The 25,239-nt window shown below is 41.1% G+C and overlaps 1 protein-coding gene across 5 annotated transcripts in view; it reads right to left on the reverse strand.

Annotated features, from left to right (window-relative positions):
* Positions 1-25,239, reverse strand: part of ACACB (acetyl-CoA carboxylase beta) — a 185,407-nt gene that overhangs the window by 86,480 nt on the left and 73,688 nt on the right. For all 5 annotated transcript variants that reach the window (XM_040351868.1, XM_040351864.1, XM_040351869.1 and 2 more), the window contains 9 exons: positions 17,426-17,558; positions 12,139-12,277; positions 11,300-11,409; positions 10,123-10,204; positions 6,869-6,967; positions 6,627-6,733; positions 3,101-3,211; positions 1,441-1,650; positions 470-640 (listed from right to left, as the gene is read on the reverse strand). In XM_040351868.1, coding sequence (XP_040207802.1) covers positions 470-640; positions 1,441-1,650; positions 3,101-3,211; positions 6,627-6,733; positions 6,869-6,967; positions 10,123-10,204; positions 11,300-11,409; positions 12,139-12,277; positions 17,426-17,558 — 1,162 coding nt within the window. The remainder of the gene's footprint in view (positions 1-469; positions 641-1,440; positions 1,651-3,100; positions 3,212-6,626; positions 6,734-6,868; positions 6,968-10,122; positions 10,205-11,299; positions 11,410-12,138; positions 12,278-17,425; positions 17,559-25,239) is intronic.

Genomic DNA, 25,239 nt, shown 5'->3' on the forward strand with positions numbered 1-25,239 from the left:
ATTACCTGAATAATGTATTTTATATGTGCCCTAGCATTAATCTGTGCAGATTAATACAGCTCATTGCAAATGGTGTGAGCCCTAACAACATCAAAAACATTTTAAGGATGTACTTAAAATAAAAGTTTAATTGGGGTTAAATAAAATACAAAAATCTATTTTTACCCAGTGGTAAGTTCCAAACTATTCTGGGATACTACTTACAATTACCAACATTACACTTCATTCCAAAAAAAACCTGCCTACAATACTGAAGCGCTGCAGCACCAGAATGCAGCATTCTATTTTAAATAATGGGTTATTTACCATCATATTGTTGCATAATAAAAGCAACATTATAATTAATGATAATACAGCAGGAAAAAGACCTAAAAAGAAAAAAATTCAGGTGGCCACAAAACTGTCATGTCATCTTACTGTATATGTTAATGTAGGAAATGGCGAGGGTCTGCCCTCCATCTTGTCATACCTGTAACTGAGCAGCAGGAAGATTAACGTCACAAATCATTTCAGTGCACGGATGTTCCACCTGAAGCCTTGGGTTCAGTTCTAAAAAGTTAAAGCTGCCATCCTCACTGTAAAGGTACTCCACTGTCCCAGCACTAACATAGCCTACCATCTTCGCCAGACGGACAGCACACTGTTAACAAGGAAGAATGACATATTAAATATAAAAGTATTGTATGCTCAAATATATATTACATGCTCAAATATAAGCAACATGGAAGCATGACATTTAAAATGCATTATTGCATGCTTAGATATAAATAATGCATACACCCAAACAAATTTCAATCACTACCAAAAGGAACGTACACATCTAGGATTTGTAAAAAATAAAAAGAGAAGGAGAATAATTTTTGCTGGATAGCAAGATGGGTGTTTTTTGGGAGGAGAGGATCTGTGCTTTGAAGGGGAAATCAACCTGTGATCAGGCTATGGACATTCAAACATATCCATATTCTTAACAAGTTAGCTTTGTGGAGCAATTTATCCTTAAACTTCAAAAGCAATTAAATCAAAGTCATTAAAGTAAGCTTTCTCTGCAACTTAGCTCCTCAGTCAACCCATGACCCCCCGCCCAGTCTCAGATCACTGGGAATGCGATTACATTATAGACAAGAAGGCCAACAGGCACTGCTGGGAGGGGGAACATAGTGAGTTGAGCTGACTTATAAAATGATATAGTGCTTTTTTAAAAGGTGAAGAACTCCACAGTGTGAGATGCCAGTGATGGTTTGTTTTTAAGGCTCATTCTTTGCTTGTTTAGTAAATATTTGATTGTGTATAGCCTTGGCACAGTTGCACTTAAATATTATGCACAAAATATGCCAAAAGCTGTAAATGGAATCCTGGATTTACCATTGGATATGGCAATGCAAGTTATCAGAGTAACATTTCTAGCATTTTGTCTGCAAGCAATCTAGTGACGTTACCAACCTGTTCCATGTATTCAAACACAGATGGAGCAGCAACAGTGGCTGGTGCTTCCTCAATGATCTTTTGATGACGTCTCTGTATGGAACAGTCACGTCCAAAGAGAGACACAGCATTTCCATACTGATCTGCCAGGATTTGGACCTCCAAGTGCCTTGCATGTTGAGCTAGCTTCATCACAAAAATGGGGGATCCGGGCACCTCTGTCTGTACCTGAATTAAGAAAATAAAAGGAAATTGATTCATATTAAAAGATATCTGCCAAAGCATATAAAGTAGGGTTTCCATAAAAAAATGGGTACCCCACGTCATTCTCACTGCTACAGTATATGGTAATACAGGAGGGGTGCACATCTTGATCAGCAACTTTAAGAGGACACCCCATACATAAATGATGGTGTCCACAGAGCAGTATTATATCTGTATAGAAAAATAAGGAAAATATAAATCGCGCTACCTCAACCACCCTTCTTGCCAAACACAAACGTATGCAAGTGGGTGAACTATAGTAGTATAAGTGAAAGGTTGGCTGCTATGTCAGAAGTGACCTATAATGGCCACTAGGGTGCAGCATGCAGCCACCTCAAAATCCCTCAACAATCATAGTGATGGTGATTTACAAGAAAAATAAACAAAAAACAAAAACAGAAACAAAAAGCACTTGGTTAAAAAAAAAACATCAGCTGAATGAGTATTGGCTTTGAATGAGTTAATAAACAGTCCAAAATGTTGACAGTAGAGAGTCCATTAGATAGCAGGTAGTATGTCAAACACCCGTGCATCTGTGCCACATTACAGATTAGTTGTGAACGTGTCCAAAAGAAAAGAGTGACATCTCCTCCACCAGACTTATAGATTGGCTTCTTACCGACTTCCCACGATCCCTTATGACAGGGGATCAGAAGCAAATTTTAAACTGCCTAACTGTAAGTGCAATTTTAACTTTTTAAATACATTTCTACACATTTAATGTGGAGCTGTCACTGTTTCTTACATGGTGGGCATTGATACTGCTGAAATCTTTTGGAGAATGAGATTCATCAGGACTGCATATCTGAAACTGCGAGATTGGGACCTAGTATATGGGGTTTCTGATCCCCTGTCATAAGGGATCGTGGGAAGTCGGTAAGAAGCCAATCTATAAGTCTGGTGGAGGAGATGACACTCTTTTCTTTTGGACACGTTCACAACTAATCTGTAATGTGGCACAGATGCACAAGTGTTTGACATACTACCTGCTATCTAATGGACTCTCTACTGCTTTTTGTTTCTGTTTTTGTTTTTTGTTTATTTTTCTTGTAAATCACCATCACTATGATTGTAGAGGGATTTTGAGGTTGCTGCATGCTGCACCCTAGTGGCCATTATAGGTCACTTCTGACACAGCAGCCAACCTTTCACTTATACACTACTATAGTTCACCCACTTGCATACGTTTGTGTTTGGCAAAAAGGGTGGTTGAGGTAGCGCGATTTATATTTTCCTTAAGTTTTTTTCTTGCATTTATTGTTTACACGGTAATCGCAGCACCTGGAGGGATTAGACTGTGACTATGTTGCAGGTTCTCTTTTCCCTCCTTTTCTCTTCTTTCTGGTATTTTTTAGCGCAGTTTCTTTCCATTCTTTCCATCCGTATAGAAAAGCCTTCATTTCAAAATTCTCACCTGTCTAAAAAGGTTTGGGAAATCCTCTGCCCGCTCTGCCATGCGAATGCCTTTGCCACCTCCACCTTCAGATGCCTTTATCATTACTGGGTACCCAATTCTCTCTGCTGACTGGAAAGAAGTAAATGTAATAATTGATTATTATACTTTTGCTTCCAAAAAAATTGTAAGATGGCAAATTCTACACGTTTTTTTTTTTTATTGTACCCAATACATGGAAAGAAAGGTTTTTGGTAAGGCTCGCACTTCTTCCTATTTCTAGATAAAGAAGCTCTATAGGAGTAAAATAAAAAATAAAAACAATTTCCTGCATTCTTTTGCCTACTTATAAAAAGCCTTGTGTGGTATTTCTTTTTGTAAACACATTAATATCAACACTATTTTCTTATAGGATTCCACCTATTATTAAATGGTCAAACTGACTTTCCATTGGTTTCTCAACCTTGGAATGATACCTTTTTCACCACACTAGACCAGGTTTATTTGATATATATATATATATATATATATATATACACACACACACACACACACACACACACACACATATATATATATATATATATATAGAGATATAGACATAGACACACATACTTTTTATTTTTACAAAATTCTCCATTAAATCATGATATCACACATTTAAATAAATAAAAGTGGAAATGGTGAAATTACTTTTTGTCCAGCTATGTGTTCATATCAATGTGTTTTTACACACAACTAGAATAAGAACTAGATATTTGATTGCCTTTCATCATTTCAATCATTCATCAAATGTGACTGCACAAGAGAGGAGGATGTTGAAATTTGTGTATGGTTGTTGCTGTAGGAATAAGTCAGAACATAAATGATGGGTGTGCAGCTTAGGTTTAAAGATAACCTAGAGCTTTTGTCCAGAGTTCCACTTTAATAGCCCCTATAGGCTGGTAATGATAGTGATAGGAGGGCTATACTAAAGGTGCGTAATTCTCTCTACCGCGTCCACGAGAGAGATACAAGAAGCCAGTCAGTTGTTTCAAATAGCATGGACCCAAAAATAAAAGCATAGTATTAGGTCAGAGTTCAAGAACCAGTTAGCACTCCTTCCATATAACTATAGCACTACAGATGTCATTTAGCAGCACTTTGTAGTGGAAACGATGCAAAGTATATATCAGAGAATATATCAGCTGATAGTTTGCCAGGAAAGAGAACCATCATTTTTATTTTATACGAGTACAAATGCACTGAGAAAAGGAAAAACACATTTATCCAACAGTAATATTAAATGACTTGATGGCTTATATGGTTACAGATGTGTGTGCGCACCCAGAAGCAAGATAACTAGACAGTTTTAATCAGTGTACCAAGAGACAGAAAGCAACAGCTTAGTATTGCATCAAACGTATGTCCTTTGTAAATCAATTTCAAGTGTTTATACAGTGGATATAAAAAGTCTACACAACCCTGATAAAATGTCAGGTTTCTGTGATGTAAAAAATTAGAAAGATAAATAATTTCAGAACTTTTAGCTTTCACACTGGAGCGTATTGCAGGCACGATAGCGTTAAAAATAGCGCCTGCAATCCGCCCTTAAACAGCTGTCACATTGACTCCAGTGTGAAAGCTCCAGGGATATCACACTGGAGCGTTGCACTGGCAGGACAGTAAAAAAAAGTCCTACTAGCCGCATCCTTGGAGCGGTGCGTTTACCGTTCCTCCACCGCTGCTGCCCATTGAAATCAATTGGACAGCGCAGCTATACCGCTGACCATGCGCTGCTTCAGCAGCGCATTATGGGTGGACTTAACCCTTTTTTGGCCGCTAGCGGGGGGAAAACCCCCCCGCTAGCGGCCGAAATGCGTTGCAAATCCGCCCATATCATCGACGGTAAAAATAGCGGAGTTTTACCGCCGACGCTATGAGTGGCTCAGTGTGAAAGGGGTCTATATGTGTCCTATAAACTGTACAACTCAATTGAACAAAAAGCTGAAATCTTTTAGGCTGAGGGAAGTAAAAATAGTGTACAAAACTAAAATAATATGGTTGCATAAGTGTGGACACCCTTAAACTAATACTTTGTTGAAGCACCTTTTGATTTTATTACAGCACTCAGTCTTTTTGGGTATGAGTCTATCAGCTTGGCAATACGTGCGACGCTTCTTTGCAAAAACACTCCAAATCTGTCAAATGGCGAGGGCATCTCCTGTGCACAGCCCTCTTCTGATCACCCCACAGGTTTTCAATCAGGTTTAGGTCTGGGATCTGGCTGAGCCATTCCAAAACCTTAATCTTCTTCTGGTAAAGACGTTCCTTTGTTGATTTGGATGAATGCTTTGTGTCATTGTCATGCTGAAAGATGAAGTTCTGCTTCATGTTTAGCTTTCTAGCAGAAGCCTGAAAGTTTTGTGCCAAAATTGACTGTTTTTTTGTAACTTTTCACAATTCCTTCTACCTTGACTAAAGCCCCTGTTCCAGCTGAAGAAAACCAGCCCCAAAGCATCATGCTGTCACCACCATGCTTCACTGTGGGTATGGTGTTCTGTTGGCGATGTGCAGTGTTGTTTTTGCACCAAACATCTTTTGAACTTATGGGCAAAAAAGTTCAACCTTGGTTTCATCAGACCAGAACACATTTCTCCACATGCTTTTGGGAGACTTCAAATGTGTTTTTGTAAAATTAAGCCGGGCTTGGAGGTTTTTCTTTGTAAGAAAAGGCTTTCGTCTTGCCACTCTACCCAAAAGCTCAGACATATTGAAAATACGGGAGATTGTTGTCGCATGTACAACACAGCCAGTACTTATCAGATATTTCCATCTGCTCCTTTAATGTTGCTGTAGGCCACTTGGCAGTCTCCCTAGCCAAGATTTCATCTTGTTTTTTTATAAATTTTGGAGGGACGTACAGCTCTTGGTAATGTCAATGTTGTGCCATATTTTCTCCACTTGATGACGATTGTCTTCACTGTGTTCCATGGTATATCTAATGCCTTGGAAATTATTTTGTACCCTTCTCCAGCACCCCCTGGCCTGACCCACACTGCACAGCTTGCCGACCCCTCCCTGTATACACCTGGGATCCTCCTACCACTCTGCCCCTCAGCATTCCTGCAGGTCAGCTCTGACAACGGATCATGCACACCGCCCTGCTTTCCTACTGCTCTCTCTGACAGCAGGAAAATTAAAACTTGCATGGTGCACCCTCACTCCTACCGGGTGCAGCGTGGAAGTTTTCGTTTGCCTGCAGGGGGAGAAAGATGCCAGGTGTTATAAACATCGAAATACAAAGCAAGTGGCTGGGATTTAAACCCCCTCCCCCCCCCCCCAGCCAAGTGCCCTAAGGCAGCTGCCTAATGCTGACGCCTGTTAGCAGCTTGTTTAAAGTTACAGTGAGCACATTAATTAAGATATGTGTTTAACATCCCCAAACTGAATGGTGCTTCAACAAAGCTTGCCATAAGCTTTGCAAATGCTTCATAAAATCTTGTTATACACACTGCTCTCATTCAAGCTGCGTATGAACAAATCTATCAGATCTTTGAATCTTTACCTCTAAACCTTCATCCACGTCTTTCACACAACCGCGATCATACACGTCAGTGGGAACACAGATACTTTGCTGCTGTTTGTCCTCTGCATTATATTCTAGAACTAGACCTATAGCACAAAAAATATTGGTCAGAAAATCTTAAGAGGAGAACTTCAGGATAAATGCTTGAACAAATTACAATTATTACATAAACAGATAGTACAAATAATCTTGGCAGTGCCAAAAAACAACAAAAGCCATACCGTCTCCACTCCACGATAAGGTTGGGATTCCTACAGTTTGAGCAACTATTGTTGAAGCCACTTTGTCTCCCAGTGCCCACATTGCTTGACTTGGAGGTCCTACACACAAATATGTCTATTAATAAAAAATTTAAAACGTTTTTATTTTTTTTATAGAATGGGCAAGGGTTAGAACCTCTGTCAGGTTTTTATTACCATCTGTGTCACCATTGAGGAACTTTCCCTTTACTTCCAGGCCCAGGAGACGGCAATAAAATCTGAATAAGATTTGAATCCTTCCCTTCCTAGCCAATTAAAATGTTTAACGTTTGCAGTTCTATTTTTAATCAAAGTGCACACAGAAAAATATTATAGTAGTTTTATTTAGGAAACCAAATTACCAGGTATCCAAGCTGCAGATTAAAAAAAGATCTCCCCAGGAAAAAAATAAAAGATCTATATCTATAGATATAAAAATTGTATAACACATTAAAATGATAAAGTAACAAAACTAGATTTTTTTTTTTAGGATGTCCTTAGTATGTTGGCCCGCCCCAGCCTTTTACAAGACAGTGAAAGGAGAAGCAGCACATTGATGAGCTCACCTCTATGTCATTCTGCTTTCTCCTCCCATCAGCATGCTTCTTAAACTGTAGAAACATGCTTGTTTAACCGCTTCCGGACCACCCCACATCTAATATATATACACACACACACCTGCAAGTGATTGTTTTCTTCGGGTCGGGGGAGCGCATGCACCCCGCCAGCGACCCACTCCCACTGGACACAGTGGGAGACAATTAGCGTCCACTGGGACCTGCCGATCATTCCCTAGGCAGACAGAACGCCAGTCTGCCGATGTAAACAAGGCTGATCGTGGTTCTGTCAGAGGGGAAGATGGAGATCTTGTGTTTCTGCTAAGCAGGAACACTAATCTCTGTCTTCCCTCAGTCAAAGCTCCCCCCCCCCCAAGTTAGCAAGCACTCCCAGGGAACACAATTAACCCTTTGATTGGCCCTGATGTTAACCCCTTTCCTGGAAGTTATTAGTACAGTGACAGTGCATTTTTTTTTAAGCACTGATCACTTTATTGGTGTCACTGGTTCCCAAAAAGTGTCAGATATAAGTATCATATGTAGAAAGGGGTGGTGGCGCTGCCCATTAATTAGTGGTATTTGTGGTAAAATCCAATCCTATATAGGTCATATAGCAAAGGGCAAGTGGAATATTGATGTTCACACTGCTATGTGATGAAGTAATGCAGTAGATAAATGTTGGGTAACCACTGGTGGGTAAGCTTATATAATGTATAAGCTCCCGTGAATAAACCTAAGAAGGTTGTGGAATAGGTATCTGCCGTCAGATGGTGTACCCTGTTGCTGATCAGCAATAAATTGGTGGATCACTCTTCCCGTAGTGTCTATCTTGCAAATGAGGTACTATGAAGTGAAGTGACTGATGTGAAAAAGATGCCCCTCCTCCTGGAGGTATAAAATTAGTATGGAGTATCAAAATCCTATGAGAGTGAATATGATAATAACTTGGATCAAACAGGTGTTGTCAGATAATTGGACAATGTAGTGAGATAGGTAGTATTTCTGTGAATATGATTGATATTAAACAACTCCTCTTGCATAAACAATAAAAAGAAAAAATAATCAATCCTGAGCAATGTATAGCCTATCCAATGATAAAAAATAAAAATAAAAAAAATAAAATGAAAATTATGTTCAAATTAGTGAATGTCCCAATTGACAATAAAAAAGTGTCTCGTGCTTAGCAGAAATGACAATGGGCCGGATTCAGATACAATGGCGTATCTGTCTGGCCCGCGTAACGTATCTCCGATACGTTACGCCGCTCTAACTTTGGGTGCAAGTTCTTTATTCAGAAAAAAATTAGTTACGGCGGCGTAACGTATGTGTTGCGGCCGTGTGTTTTATTTAAATTTGTGTTGACCCCGCGTTTTTATACGTTTTGTTTGAACGGCGCATGCGCCGTCCTTAAAATTTCCCAGTGTGCATTGCTGTAAATGACGTCGCAAGGACGTCATTGGTTTCGACGTGAACGTAAATTACGTCCAGCCGTATTCGCGAACGACTTACGCAAACTACGTAAAATTTCAAAACTCGGCGCGGGAACGACGGCCATACTTAACATTAGCTACCCCTCATATAGCAGGGGTAACTATACGCCGGAAAAAGCCGAACGCAAACGACGTAAAAAAAAAGCGCCGGGCGGTCGTTCGTTTCTGAATCGGCGTAACTCCTCATTTGCATATTCCTTGCGTAAAAATACGGAAGCGCCACCTAGCGGCCAGCCTGGAATTGCAGCCTAAGATCCGACGCTGTAAAACACTTACACCTGGCGGATCTTAGGGATATCTATGCATAACTGGTTCTCTGAATCAGTCGCATAGATACGACCGTCGGAACTCAGAGATACGACGGCGTATCAGGATATACGCTGTCGTATCTCTTTCTGAATCCGGGGCAATAAATATAAGGTGACTTGGCCAAGTGTGATTCCGGTTCTGGGAGGAAAAAACCCATTTGGAAGCTGAGCGGTGGAGGAATAAGAGGAGATCAGCTGAGGAGACCCTTTCATCTACCCCTACCCCAAAATCCATAAATATATCCCATAGTTTGTAGATGGTATAAATTGTGCGCAAACCAATATACGTTTATTGGGATTCTTTTTACCAACAATATGTAGCAGAATACATATTGGCCTAAATTAAGCGATCAAATACCACCAAAAGAAAGCTCTATTTGTGGGGGGAAAAAAGGACATACATTTTATTTGGGTACAGCGGCTCATGACCGCGCAATTGTCAGCTAAAGTATAGCAGTGCCGTAACGCAAAAAATGGCATGATCATGAAGAGGGGGGGTAAAACTTCCAGAGCTGAAGAGGTTAAACCAAACATACATGGCTGGATTTTTCTATCCATGCTTTTGGTTATTGCATTTTAGCAGACGCAGCTTCTGCTGGTACTTTAATACCCAAACATAGACTGTATCAGATTAGATGCAGTTACTGTTCAGACAAAATGTTTCCACCTGGATCCTTTTGATTTTTCATTCAACTTTTGTGGAGCCCAGGTGGTACCGACAGGGCCACCCGCAGCTTGAACTTCAGCCAATGCAGAAGGAATTGGAGGAAATTCAAGCTATGCATGGCCAGATTATGTGCTGTCTTTATTCCAAGTTTTATGAATCCATTGTGAAGTTGGTCCTACTGTTATGGTACAATTTTCTGATTAGGTAGCATTACCCATGAATGCAATGTTCTGTTTCTGCAGAAGTTCTGGAAGTTTTGGATTTTCTGAGGCATGGCCCCATCCAGCCCACACAGCCTATAGTATAGGAAAACACTGATTAGAGCAAATACGGAAAACATCTTTATGGTGTTGTAATAATCTGCAATTGTGCCCTGGAAAAGGAGCTGCCTACATACAACATGCACCCATCACTAGCAACTCCTTTTATTCATCACATAAAAACAATGATTTATACAAGCAACCAGGGGCGGACTGACCATTGGGGCTCTCGGGCACTGCCCGAGGGCCCCATTCCACTAGGGGGCCCCATCAGGGTTGCCAGGCTCAATAAAACCAGGGACAATATGTAGAAATTGTGTTTTTTAAACATCTTTCCCTGATGTCCAAAACCAACATGCTTTTGATGTGAAAATCCTGAGATTTTAGCTGCCCTGCCTCTTGGCGTGGTGGCCATTTGTAAGCCCGTGGGCCCCATAATCTTCTATTGCCCGGGGGCCCCATGAGTTGTCAGTCCGCCCCTGCAAGCAACCCAATAAGAAATCTCTGCTGGAATAAAACATCAATGAGAAAAAAGTAGGGCCAGGGCTTTTTTCCCCAGGGAATAGATGCAGTAACTGCCCCTTTCTGAGTCAATTTATCTCTTTGCCCCCTACCCATCTCTGAGCACCATTTCTTGATTCCACACCCCACCCACCTCTCAGTACCGCCCCTTTTAGAGAATACGGAGCCAAGTATCATTTTGTGGTGCCAAGTAATATGTATGGAATTTGTTAATAAAAAAAAAATAGATCCCCTGCAGTCAGCAGCAATAGATCCTCCCCAGCAACAATAGACTTCCCTCAGCAACAAATGGACCCCCAAAAAATTACCACCCTAACAATAGACCTTGAGCAGCAACAGATCTCCCAGCGAAAAGCATCAAATACCCCTCCCTCAACAGCAGATCCCTTCCAGCAACAATTGACCCCCCCCCCCCCCCAGCAAACAGCAACAGACCTCCCCAGCAACAACAGAACACCATGCAAAAAAAATCCCCTCCAGCAACAATAGATTCCCCAGCAGCCAGCATCAATAGACCCTCCAGCACCCCTCCGTACCCCCATTCATTATGGTACATTTAGTAGTAGTAGAGTAGGGGTAAGTATTACATAAATGCACAGCAGACTTTACCTGAACCGGAATTCTTTTGGCAATGTCAACAATCAGCTCCACATTGGCATAGTTATTATTATTTGGACCTCCAGGCACTGGCACATAGTGATCAGCCATTTTGATGTACTCTAAATATAAAGAGCAGGTATTTTTAAATGTACTTCAAGATCTGGTGCAGCTTCCCCCTTTAACTTTCAGTAAGACCACAGAAGGTGGACAAACAGACAAAATGAAATACATCATATTTATTTATCATTTATTTCATAGTTGTTATATTTGTTCAGTTCAGTCTTCCTTAAAGGGGAAGTAAAGGTACAATTTTTTTTCCTAAATAGCTTCCTTTACCTTAGTGCAGTCCTCCTTCACTTACCTCATCCTTCCATTTTGCTTTTAAATGTCCTTATTTCTTCTGAGAAATCCTCACTTCCTGTTCTTTTGTCTGTAACTCCACACAGTTATGCAAGGCTTTCTCCCTGGTGTGGAGTGTGGTGCTCGCCCCCTCCCTTGGACTACAGGAGAGTCAGGACGCCCACTAACACACAGCTCCTTTCTCTATCTGCAACGTAGAGAGTGTCCTGACTCTCCTGTAGTCCAAGGGAGGGGGCGAGCACAACACTCCACACCAGGGAGAAAGCCTTGCATTACGGTGTTACAGACAGAAGAACAGAAAGTGAGGATTTCTCAGAAGAAATAAGGACATTTATAAGCAAAATGGAAGGATGAGGTAAGTGAAGGAGGACTGCACTATGGTAAAGGAAGCTATTTAGGGGGAAAAAAAATTGTACCTTTACACCCCTTTAACTTTACATCCAACACATCAAAACATTGCTATAGTATTTTCAGGCTCCATTACACACCTGCATTCGCTTTGAGGTCTTCTGGGGTAACCATAACCACAAACCGTATTGCCCGCTCATTTCGAAACATTTCATATGACCATCTCCTAATAGAGCGCATGCACTTGACTGCTGCAATGCCATTATTTGCAATAAGTACCTGTGAAAGACATATTACCTCATTTGTTTAGATATTTTGAATACAGTGCATTACTAGCTTGCTTCATACACTTTGATACAGTTGGTATTATTTTTTACTCAGCAGAGCCAACAAATTGGTGAGGGTACCGATACCTAACAAATGTCACAGTAGGAGATTCTTGGGTTGATTTACTAAAACTGGCGAGTGCAAAATCTGGTGCAGCTCTGCATAGAAACCAATCGGCTTCCATTTTTTTTTTTTTTTGTCACAGCTTAATTGAACAAGCTGAAGTTAGAAGGGGATTGGCTTTCTAATGGCCCGTACACACGATCTGAATATGGTACGACAGATCGTACCACTTTTTTCGCTTAATAGTCGCAAGTAGAAATTGAATAGGTTACTAAAGTCCTGAAAAATCTCGTACAACAGAAAAAAAAAAAAAATCGGAAGTGATGTCATGTGTTGTAATGTATTGTATTTTCTGACGACAACTATACTGACTAAACAAAAATCGTACAATCTGGTGTCGTACGAGGAAAATTTTCGTGCTTGTCCGATCAAATAATTTTCGATTGAACTGTCGTGATCGGCTCTCGAAAGTAGTGTACACCAGATCTGAAACAATTCTTCCTCGGACGACAGTTGTCGTCCGATATTCGGATGGTGTGTACGGGCCATAAGTCTTCTCTAGGCTGCTTATTTATACTATAAGCATCTACGGCAGGGGTCTCAAACTGGCAGCCCTCCAGCTGTTGCAAAACTACTCATCATGCCTCTGCCTGAGGTAGTCATGCTTGTAACTATCAGCCTTGCAATGCCTCATGAAACTTGTAGTTTCGCAACAGCTGGAGGGCCGCCAGTTTGAGAACTCAGATCTACGGGAACCAGCAGGCTTATGTTTGCAATGATTATATCTATATTGTTGTTGTTTCCCCCCCTCCCTTCCTTTTATTGTATTTCCAGTTGGATTAATCTGCGGCTTAATTTTTTTTTTTTTTCTGTGACTGTAGCTTGAATATTCACTTTCTGGAAATGACCTTGAGGCATAATGTGACTTATGGGCATTAAGATAGTTGAGTCTTAATTTGTAATGTCACACCCGCTTATGGATACTGGTATGTTTCCTTGCCCTTATTTCTGTATTTGTAAAACTGAGTTCCAGACTTTTTTTATGTTTATTAAAAGTCAGTAGCTACAAAAAGTGTAGCTGCTGGCTTTTAATAAACATACACTTACCTGTTCCACAGTAAAGCGACGTTCCACGGGAGCATCGTTCCGGTCCCCCCTTCACCGCTGGCGCCTCCATTGCAACTGTGGGCACCTGGCCGTGACAGCTTTCGGCTTCACGGCCGGGCACTCACTGCGCATGTGCGAACAGCGCAGCGCTCTCTGAGTGGACAGGCGATCGCCTGGGATCTGTCACGTGTCCCAGGTGATCGCCTACAGGGAGGGGCCGCTAAAAGGCTATATGATGTATCACCTTAGTGGTCCCTGGGCAGAAGGAGGAAGTGGGACAGGAAGTCCCACTCCTCCTGAAGCCCCCGCCCCCCAAGAAAATTGCATGCTAAATGTGGCATGTAAGGGGGCGAGGAGTGGATTAAGCGGAAGTTCCACTTTTGGGTGGAACTCCGCTTTAAAATAAAGCAGATTGGCTACCATGCACAGCTGCAATAGATTTTGCACTCTCTCTAGTTGTAAAACTTCCTATCCCCTACAAACATAAAAGACTAAAAAGTCAAAGAAGTCTTACATAACTGCTTAAACATTTTCATGGGGCTTCAACAGCCTATTGGTGAGATAAAAGGACACAGTAAAACTAAAAGCAGACACTGTATGCTAGCTGTTGTACGGCCTACGTGTTATTTGCTTCCAGTGGGCAAAGCACAAGGTTACTTTATTGCATAACTTATTAGGGGAGAATAAGGACTGCAGTGAAACACTACTAAGGCCAGATTCACACCGATGCGTTGTTTTAATGTGTGTGTCCTAAAGGGAGTTACACAGATTATTAACAAAACTGTCAGGTGTAAAGGTTAAACGTGCAGGAAAATAGTCTACGAGCCAAAAAAAAGATAATGAAAGTGTCAACATTTAAACAGTGACCCTGGGTTCACAGTAGTGCGATGCGGGAACCAGCGCGATTTTAGCGCTAGTTCCCGCATCGCTCCTCTCCCACGGGCAGTTCACACTGCCTTGTGTGAATCGATTAGTGTGTAGTTCACAGATCGCTTTGCAAACTGTGAACTTGCACAGGAATCGGATCGCATGGGTGAGAACACCCATGAGATCCGATTCTAGTGCAGGGAAAAACAAGTCCCTGCACTATTTTTTGTGCGAATCCAATGCGAGTTCAGCCATACAACTGTATGGCTGAACTCGCATTGCTCAGAGAGCGCATGTGATCGGCACCTGCGGTGCGGGTGCGAATTACATGCGATCTCTGAGATTGCGCTAGTGTGAACCAGGGATGGACTGCCCATTGGGACTACAGGGAGTTTCCCGGTGGGCCGATGGCTCAGTGGGCTGGCTTAAGTGACAGCGGACTGCCGCTCCCTCCGCTCCACTCTCTCTCCCTTCCCGAAGCGCTCACCTCCTCTCCCTCCCCGCAGCGCTCACCTGGGGGTAACAGAGTAGCAGAGGGAGGACCAGAGGAGATGACAGAGGAGCATGGGGGAGGGGACAGACAGCTGACTCAACAGCTATGGCCTGGGAGTTTTTCACTTCTGCCTAATCTTGTCCCATAAGGGGGGGCACCGAACTGATTCTTTGCCCAGGGTGAAATAATGTCTAGCTTCCCCACTGATACTGCCTATAAGAGTACCAGTACCAGCCACTCTACTCTAACAAAGTAGAACGGCTAGTGGCTAGTGAAGGGGGAGAGGGGGGCTTGGGTGGTCGGGGAGAGGGGGCTTGGGTGGCCGGGGGGGGGGGGGAGTTGTCCGGCCGCCATGGGAGAGACCTGTCTGGATGAAGTCCAGGGCCAAATTTTTGTCCCAGTCCAGCTCTGGTGTGAACCCAGGCTTAAAGTATAACTAAAGGCAAAACTTTGTTTTGGATAGCTGTCTGCGCTCTCATTAAGAAGATCCAACGTCTCGTCTCGAATTGTGCTGGTTACCATTATCATTAAAAGTGAAAGTAAAATAAAATTTAAATTTAAAAAGTAATAGTGGGGAAATGTTCCAATGGAGACACTAGTTCTGGTGACTTAGGGGTCCCCAAAGAATTCCCTTATTTTGCAGGGATTTCCTCTCACTCCCTGTTTTAGGACGAAGATGGTGAAAAAGATCTCACAAGGTTACTAACCTCCCTTGCTCTATCCAAAATGAAAAAAATAAAAAATAAATATGGTATCATACGTACCGTAATTTTCCTTTCCTGGTGCCTCTCCGTGGCAGCATACATGTTAGTTAGTATGCTGCCATGGAGGCACCAGGAAAACAGAAAATCTTATCATACTTCCTGTAATTTTCCTTTCCTGGTGCTAGGAGGGGAGAGCTACCAGACGGCACTTCCGCCGGCTGGCCGAAGACCTGAACAAAGCCGATGCTTCGTTCGGGTCTCAGATCTAGTAACCCGGAAGCGATGTCATATCACTTCCCGGATTACTGGCATCTTAACCGCTTGGGATCCGCGCTATAGTCAAATGACGGCTACAGCGCGGATCCCAAAATCCAAGTGGACGTCAATTGACGCGTTCCCCGCGGGCGCTCCAGAGCGCGCAGCGGGGAAACTCTGTGTTGGCCGTGTCCCTTGGACACAGCCAATTACAGATCGCCGCGAACGGCCAATCAGAGTGGCCGTTTGCGATGCGATCTGTGCGGCCAATGAGATGATCTCATATGTAAACATATGAGACCATCTTGCATTGCCGTTTTACACAGAGACAGCGGTGTAGAGGAGACCGATCTGTGTCCCTTGTACATAGGGACATAGATCAGTCACCCCCCCTCCACCTACAGTTAGAACACAATGCAGAGAATACATTTCTCACCCCCTAGTGTTAACCCCTTCAATGCCAGTCACATTTATACTGTAATTAGTGCATATTTATAGCACTGATCGCAGTAAAAATGTGAATAGCGCCAAAAATGTGTCAAAAGTGTCCGATGTGTCCGCCATAACGTCGCAGTCCCAATAAAAATCGCAGATCGCCGCCATTTCTAGTAAAAAAAAATAATAATAAAAAATAATAATTCTGTCCCCTATTTTGTAGGCGCTATAACTTTTGTGCAAACCAGTCGCTTATTGCGATTTTTTTTTTTTTTTTTTACCAGAAATATGTAGAAGAATACGTATAGGCCTAAACTGAGGGAAAAAAATGTGTTTTTTTTTTTTTTTTATTGGGATATTTATTATAGCAACAAGTAAAAAATATTGTATTTTTTTAAAAATTGTCGCTCTTTTTTGTTTATAGCGCAAAAAATAAAAACCGCACAGGCGATCAAATACCAGCAAAAGAAAGCTCTATTTGTGGGGAAAAAAGGACGTCAATTTTGTTTGGGAGCCATGACGCACGACCGCGCAATTGTTAGTTAAAGCAACGCAGTGCCGGAAGCTGAAATTTCACCTGGGCAGGAGGGGGGTATATGTGCCCAGTAAGCAAGTGGTTAAAAGGCGCCAGTTTTAAAAAATAAAGTATTTAAAAATGCTTATCTTGATGTTTTAAATCCTTTGAAGTTCAGAAGAGGGGTTTTATAGACCCCCGATCCCTCCATAAAGAGGACCTGTCACTGCCCTTTACTGTCACAAGGGATGCTCACATTCCTTGTGATAGCAATAACAGTGATAAAAAATAAAAAAAGGAGAGGTAGCCGATACATCGGTATCGTATCGGCACCGAAAAAAACATATTGGTCGATCCCTACTTCAATTGATGTGTAGACACTTTAAACATTCTTGCTATGGTATTGCCTTCTAACCGAGCAAAATGCCTTTGTTTGAAATACGCTTACGATTTTTAAATTACTACTTCTGTGACCTATAGTACCTTGTTTATTTTTTCTTGTATAGTTGTTGATACTATGTAATGCCAACTTGTTGTGATGTATGGCTTTTATATATTTTCTAATAAATTAATCCTATTTGGTAAAAAAAAAAAAAAAACACAACTTTGACTAGGCCAATCATTTACCCATTTTTGTAAAAGCATAAATAAACTGTGCGCACCTTTTCAATAATGCGGTTACCACCAAAGCGTGTCACAAACTCAGCTGGAGAAGCGACAGTGAAGTCTCGATGGAGGTCAAGCTTCTTGTGCTCTCGGCCCTTCTTTACTAGGTGTAGGCCAGACATGCTGGACCTGCTCAGAGAATGGAAAAATAAAGATGTTAGAGGAGGTGTTTGAAGTAGTTTACGAACTGCGCCATTTTTTACAAAGGTATAAAATTAAACAGTTTATTACGACAGACATCAGTACAATAAATTACTTTATTAAAGTAGGTCTAAACTCAATCAAGAAAAATCTCATAAAATAATTAACATTTTGTTACAATCGTTTTAAATATTTAGGCCCGGATTCACGTAGCACTTACGCTGGCGTATCTATGTGCCCGACTTTGAAAGCAAGATACGCCTGTAAATAGCCTTCATCCGACCGACGTAAGTTTCCTACGCCGTCGTATCGTGGGCGCATATTTACGCTGGCCGCAAGGGGCGCTCCTATCAATTTACGATTCGAATATGCAAATGAGTGAGATACACCGATTCACGAACGTACTTGCGCCCGGCGCATTTATATACGTGGTTTATGTAAGTCGTACGTCCGGCGTAAAGTTAAGCCTCATAAAGCAGGTGAAAGCCATGTTAAGGTATGGACCAGGGAACAGCCGTCGTATTTTACGTAGTAGTACGTGAATAGGGCTGGGCGTAGGTTACGTTCACGTCGTAGGCAGTCATTCGACGTATCTTAGGCATTCGTTCCGACGCGTTCGCTCGGCCCATCAGTTGCATGGGGTCACGGTTCATTTAAATGGATCACGCCCACTTCCACCTACTTTGAATTAGGCCGGCTTACGCCTACGAATTTACGTTACGCCAGCGCAAAGTTGGGAACATTTCCTTTGTGAACACTGTGCTCGCGGCTCTGCGCAGCGTCGGCGTAGCGTATATTCGATATGCTGCGCCTGCATAAAGATGCGCCGAGGTATGTGAATCTGGGCCTTAGTCTTCATTAAAATAATGTATGGCCAGTCGTCTGGCAGAAGGTGCCTCCGTCCAACCGCCCCCGGAACAGGGAGGCCCCTCGTAAGTCCCCTCACCGCCGAGGCACCTGAAGGCGCCCCACCGCGAAGACGCCTGAATCTTGTGATGTTTTAGAGATCCCTGTCCCCCAACCCCCTGATTGGAACTCGGTGGCCACCCCTCCTGCTCCGCCAGTCGTCTGGCAGAAAGTGCCTTTATCCAACTGCCCCCGGAGTACGGAGGCCCCTCGCAAGATGAACAACCACAAAGGCACATGTACTTTGACATGAAAATTATGTATAATATATTGCGCTGAGTATTAACTAAGATAATGTGAAAACCCCAAAGTATACGTGATTCAATATATACAAGACCCACAAACAAAGGGAAAAAGACAATTAGTCCAGTGGATACACCAGAGTTTCTTCCGTGCACAACACCCTGTGTAATGATTGAGAGATGTTTGATCTAATCACACTATGCAGACTTCTGTTTCATATGTGCAGCACTTCCTCCACACTGATACAGCTCATAGAAGAAACAAGAGAAAAATCTTCATAGCGCAAATGGCATGAACAAATATAAGTAGAAAATTTCAGACTAGGTCTCACTCACGAATCCGCCGAGTTAAAACAGCATTTAGGATAACCTAGCACCAATCCTTCAAATTTAGCCGCTCAGCGTCTCTGATGAGCTCTCCTCATTCGGGTCTGCGATCCGTCCCGCTCGTAACTTCTCCCCCACGCGTTACGTCACTAGACACGTGACTTAATCATGGGTAACTGCTAGCCAGGTCTCAGCTGATGTTATTTATAGTCAGCGAGATACACAGGCACCAACGGGATATGCAGTAATGGAGTGTTTCATCTTACATCATCGCAGGCTCATAAGGATTGGTAATATATTCATATGTATAATTTTAATACAAGTACAATTAAAATGAGTACAATTATTTAAAATTATTATTATTTAAAAACAATCATTATTATTCAACCACTGGGGATATGTCTCAACATAGCAGCCTCCAGTGGTTACAAATGGTACAGCACTATAACCTCCAACCCATTATCCATTTATATGGACAACTGTGGGTATGAAACAACCCCCACAGGACATTAGTAATACAACACTTGTAATAGAAAATGGTAAAGGGGAACTCCAGTAACTTATCAGTACCATATTTACCATATATAATAAAATTATATAAATATATATATATAAACATAGAATATATATTTAAAACATGTTAAAATAAATTGATTTAAATTTAAAATTTAAATTTAAAATTTAAAATCAGAGAGGAAGTCGACTCAAACATACACATAATTATAAAAATATATAGATATGTGAAAAAATGTATGAAAATTAAAAATCAGTAATCAGAGATGAAACAATTGAGATCAAATTCTATATTTAACCCATTCGGTGATAATGATCTCATTTCATGTATCCATCTTGATTCAGTCTGACTCAGTTGCCGTACCTTATGGCTCCCCCTCCAATGTGGATTATATTTGGCAATAGCCCAAAATTTAAGATCTTTGGGATTTTTTTGATGACACATGGAAAAATGCCGTGATACATTATGGTCAGGGAAGCCCTTTTCAATATTTTGAACATGCTCCCTCAAACGTTTCCACAAGGGCCTTTTAGTGCGGCCAATATACTGAAGAGAGCATGGACATTGTAAGGCATAGACTACACCCTCAGTTCTGCATGTTATTAGATCTTTGATTTGATATTCTGTTTGGGTAACATTAGATACAAAACTGGAACATTTTTGTCCGTTGAAATTAGTTTTTCTGCAGGCAAAACATCTTTTGCAAGGGAAGAAACCTTTTCCTTGGAAAAAAGTTAGTCTATTGGACTTAGTAGGGGGATCCGGTACATTCTTAGCCACTAAATCCCTTAAAGTGGGTGCCCGTCTATAAATTATTCTTGGCATACTTGGCAATATACATTGTAATTGTTTGTCCGCCTGTAATATAGCCCAATGCCTTTTAAAAATGGTCTCCAGCTGTTTATGTTGGACGTTGTAATTCAGAATGATTGGCACTTGATCATCCAAAGCTGTTCTTTTGACCTTATCTTTTATTAGTGTTTCTCTGGGTATCTCTAGTACTTTTTGGATCTGTGTCTGTATAAAACCAGTGTCATATCCTTTGTTCACGAACTTTTCGCCAATCATATTAGCTTGGTCTATGTATATTTGTGGGTCAGTACAGTTCCTACGAATCCTGACCAATTGTCCCTTCGGGATATTAATTAACCAGGGGTCATGATGGCAGCTGTCTACCGGTATGTAGCTATTTCGCTCAACCGGTTTGAAATAAGTTTTAGTGGTAATTCTTTGAGCTTCAAGTGTGATTTCTAGATCCAGAAATTGTATAGTTTTCTCATTAATCATGTGGGTGAGTATAATGTTTTTCTGGTTCATATTGAGTTTTTCAAAAAATTGGATCAAAGAACCCTCATCACCACTCCATATAAGAATACAATCATCAATGAATCTCTTGTAGAGAACTAATTGCTCAGGTGGGTCTTCATAAATAGCAGTTTCCTCCCACTCCGCCATGAATACATTGGCAACACTTGGTGCATATTTTGCCCCCATGCCTATGCCATTCAGTTGGCGATAATATTTCTGTCTGTGCCAAAAATAATTGTGTTGTAGGCCGAATGCCAAACATCTCAACACAAACCTATTTTGTTTCGACACAAGTGACCCAAATTCATTCAATGCCCATTTTGATGCCTGAATCGCCTCTGCATGGTTGATGACCGTGTAGAGCGAAGACACATCCGCAGTGGCTAATAGATATTTCTTAGATCTATCGATCTTCACTGTATCCAAAATCTGAATCAGATGTTTCGTGTCCCTTAGATAGGCTCTTGTTTGCGGGACTAATGGCTGAATGAACTTATCAACATATTGTCCAAGTCTTGAATTTATGGACTGAATTCCGTTAATAATGGGTCTACCTGGGGGTCTGAGTGGGTCCTTATGAATTTTTGGTATTGTATAGATTATAGGCACCCTGCAATTTTCTGGAACCAAATATTTTTGTTCTCGTTTATGAAGTATTCCTTTGTCCCTCCCTCTTTGGATCAAATCAATTAATTCTTCCTTATATTCACACGTAGGGTTTCCCCTGAGCTCAATATATGTATTTTGATCTTCCAGTTGACTTTTCAATTCTTCAAAATAGTAATCTTTAGATAATACCACTATAGCTCCTCCTTTGTCCGCAGGTCTAATGATGACTTGTTTATTCTCCTCCAGTTCCTTAATTCCTTTGTGTATATTCTTAGGATCCGGGACTTTTTTAGTTTTTAGTTTCTCTAGGTCTCTCAGGACCATTTTGTTAAAAACTTGAACATGTTCATTATTATGGACTTGAGGATTAAATAATGACTTATTTCTTAATTGACTATGCTGAACTCTCCCCAACAAGGTTTGATCCAATGCTCCCTTTATGGGTTGACTCATCATATATTTCTTGATATTTAGTTTCCTGGTATATTTTTGTATATCCACATATACGTCAAATTTGCTCAGATTTCGTTTTGGGGCAAACTTGAGTCCTTTGTCCAAGGTTAAAAGTTCCGTGCGTGTTAGATTTACCCCACTGATATTATAAATTCCTTCCCCTACTGGACCTTTCTTCTTTTGGATCTTGTATCCACCTCTGCACCCTCTCTTTCGTTGGGACTTCGCGGGTGTGTCATTTGTTCGTATCGTGGAGGTGTTCTGTCGCTCCGGCGATACTCTAAAAAAGATCTAGAATCATTTTCCTCTCTATAGTTACCCAATGGTTCATATTTATTGTACATTGGGACGGGACTTCTTCTATTATCATATTGATGATAGTCCCTTGGAGTTGAGCTCCCTTGTTGATATTGTTGGGGTGGGACTCTCAACTGTTGCTGTGAGTGGTTATCCCTGGGATCCCTATAGTCATGGCTATGGTGCTGATACTCCTGTTGATAACCATATTGATGCCCACTTGATTGATCCGGTCGATTTTGTGGAGCTTTTGATTGTTTTTGGTTATTTTTATTTTTCCAAAAGGCCTTTTTAGGTGATTTTGACCTTGGTTTTTGATTGTTTTTATTACCCCACCAGGGTTTTGGAGTCCTCGGTTCATTCTGATCGTTTCTTGTCGATCGACCTTGACTATTAGGGTATTGACCATTAGGATTGTCCCTATAAGGTCTTCCATATTCCCCTCCATTGTAACTGGTGGGTTCTGGAGATCTATATCTATATCCCAATATCAACAAGGGAGCTCAACTCCAAGGGACTATCATCAATATGATAATAGAAGAAGTCCCGTCCCAATGTACAATAAATATGAACCATTGGGTAACTATAGAGAGGAAAATGATTCTAGATCTTTTTTAGAGTATCGCCGGAGCGACAGAACACCTCCACGATACGAACAAATGACACACCCGCGAAGTCCCAACGAAAGAGAGGGTGCAGAGGTGGATACAAGATCCAAAAGAAGAAAGGTCCAGTAGGGGAAGGAATTTATAATATCAGTGGGGTAAATCTAACACGCACGGAACTTTTAACCTTGGACAAAGGACTCAAGTTTGCCCCAAAACGAAATCTGAGCAAATTTGACGTATATGTGGATATACAAAAATATACCAGGAAACTAAATATCAAGAAATATATGATGAGTCAACCCATAAAGGGAGCATTGGATCAAACCTTGTTGGGGAGAGTTCAGCATAGTCAATTAAGAAATAAGTCATTATTTAATCCTCAAGTCCATAATAATGAACATGTTCAAGTTTTTAACAAAATGGTCCTGAGAGACCTAGAGAAACTAAAAACTAAAAAAGTCCCGGATCCTAAGAATATACACAAAGGAATTAAGGAACTGGAGGAGAATAAACAAGTCATCATTAGACCTGCGGACAAAGGAGGAGCTATAGTGGTATTATCTAAAGATTACTATTTTGAAGAATTGAAAAGTCAACTGGAAGATCAAAATACATATATTGAGCTCAGGGGAAACCCTACGTGTGAATATAAGGAAGAATTAATTGATTTGATCCAAAGAGGGAGGGACAAAGGAATACTTCATAAACGAGAACAAAAATATTTGGTTCCAGAAAATTGCAGGGTGCCTATAATCTATACAATACCAAAAATTCATAAGGACCCACTCAGACCCCCAGGTAGACCCATTATTAACGGAATTCAGTCCATAAATTCAAGACTTGGACAATATGTTGATAAGTTCATTCAGCCATTAGTCCCGCAAACAAGAGCCTATCTAAGGGACACGAAACATCTGATTCAGATTTTGGATACAGTGAAGATCGATAGATCTAAGAAATATCTATTAGCCACTGCGGATGTGTCTTCGCTCTACACGGTCATCAACCATGCAGAGGCGATTCAGGCATCAAAATGGGCATTGAATGAATTTGGGTCACTTGTGTCGAAACAAAATAGGTTTGTGTTGAGATGTTTGGCATTCGGCCTACAACACAATTATTTTTGGCACAGACAGAAATATTATCGCCAACTGAATGGCATAGGCATGGGGGCAAAATATGCACCAAGTGTTGCCAATGTATTCATGGCGGAGTGGGAGGAAACTGCTATTTATGAAGACCCACCTGAGCAATTAGTTCTCTACAAGAGATTCATTGATGATTGTATTCTTATATGGAGTGGTGATGAGGGTTCTTTGATCCAATTTTTTGAAAAACTCAATATGAACCAGAAAAACATTATACTCACCCACATGATTAATGAGAAAACTATACAATTTCTGGATCTAGAAATCACACTTGAAGCTCAAAGAATTACCACTAAAACTTATTTCAAACCGGTTGAGCGAAATAGCTACATACCGGTAGACAGCTGCCATCATGACCCCTGGTTAATTAATATCCCGAAGGGACAATTGGTCAGGATTCGTAGGAACTGTACTGACCCACAAATATACATAGACCAAGCTAATATGATTGGCGAAAAGTTCGTGAACAAAGGATATGACACTGGTTTTATACAGACACAGATCCAAAAAGTACTAGAGATACCCAGAGAAACACTAATAAAAGATAAGGTCAAAAGAACAGCTTTGGATGATCAAGTGCCAATCATTCTGAATTACAACGTCCAACATAAACAGCTGGAGACCATTTTTAAAAGGCATTGGGCTATATTACAGGCGGACAAACAATTACAATGTATATTGCCAAGTATGCCAAGAATAATTTATAGACGGGCACCCACTTTAAGGGATTTAGTGGCTAAGAATGTACCGGATCCCCCTACTAAGTCCAATAGACTAACTTTTTTCCAAGGAAAAGGTTTCTTCCCTTGCAAAAGATGTTTTGCCTGCAGAAAAACTAATTTCAACGGACAAAAATGTTCCAGTTTTGTATCTAATGTTACCCAAACAGAATATCAAATCAAAGATCTAATAACATGCAGAACTGAGGGTGTAGTCTATGCCTTACAATGTCCATGCTCTCTTCAGTATATTGGCCGCACTAAAAGGCCCTTGTGGAAACGTTTGAGGGAGCATGTTCAAAATATTGAAAAGGGCTTCCCTGACCATAATGTATCACGGCATTTTTCCATGTGTCATCAAAAAAATCCCAAAGATCTTAAATTTTGGGCTATTGCCAAATATAATCCACATTGGAGGGGGAGCCATAAGGTACGGCAACTGAGTCAGACTGAATCAAGATGGATACATGAAATGAGATCATTATCACCGAATGGGTTAAATATAGAATTTGATCTCAATTGTTTCATCTCTGATTAC

This window comes from Rana temporaria, chromosome 1 (assembly GCF_905171775.1).
Source record: "Rana temporaria chromosome 1, aRanTem1.1, whole genome shotgun sequence".
NCBI lineage: Eukaryota > Metazoa > Chordata > Amphibia > Anura > Ranidae > Rana > Rana temporaria.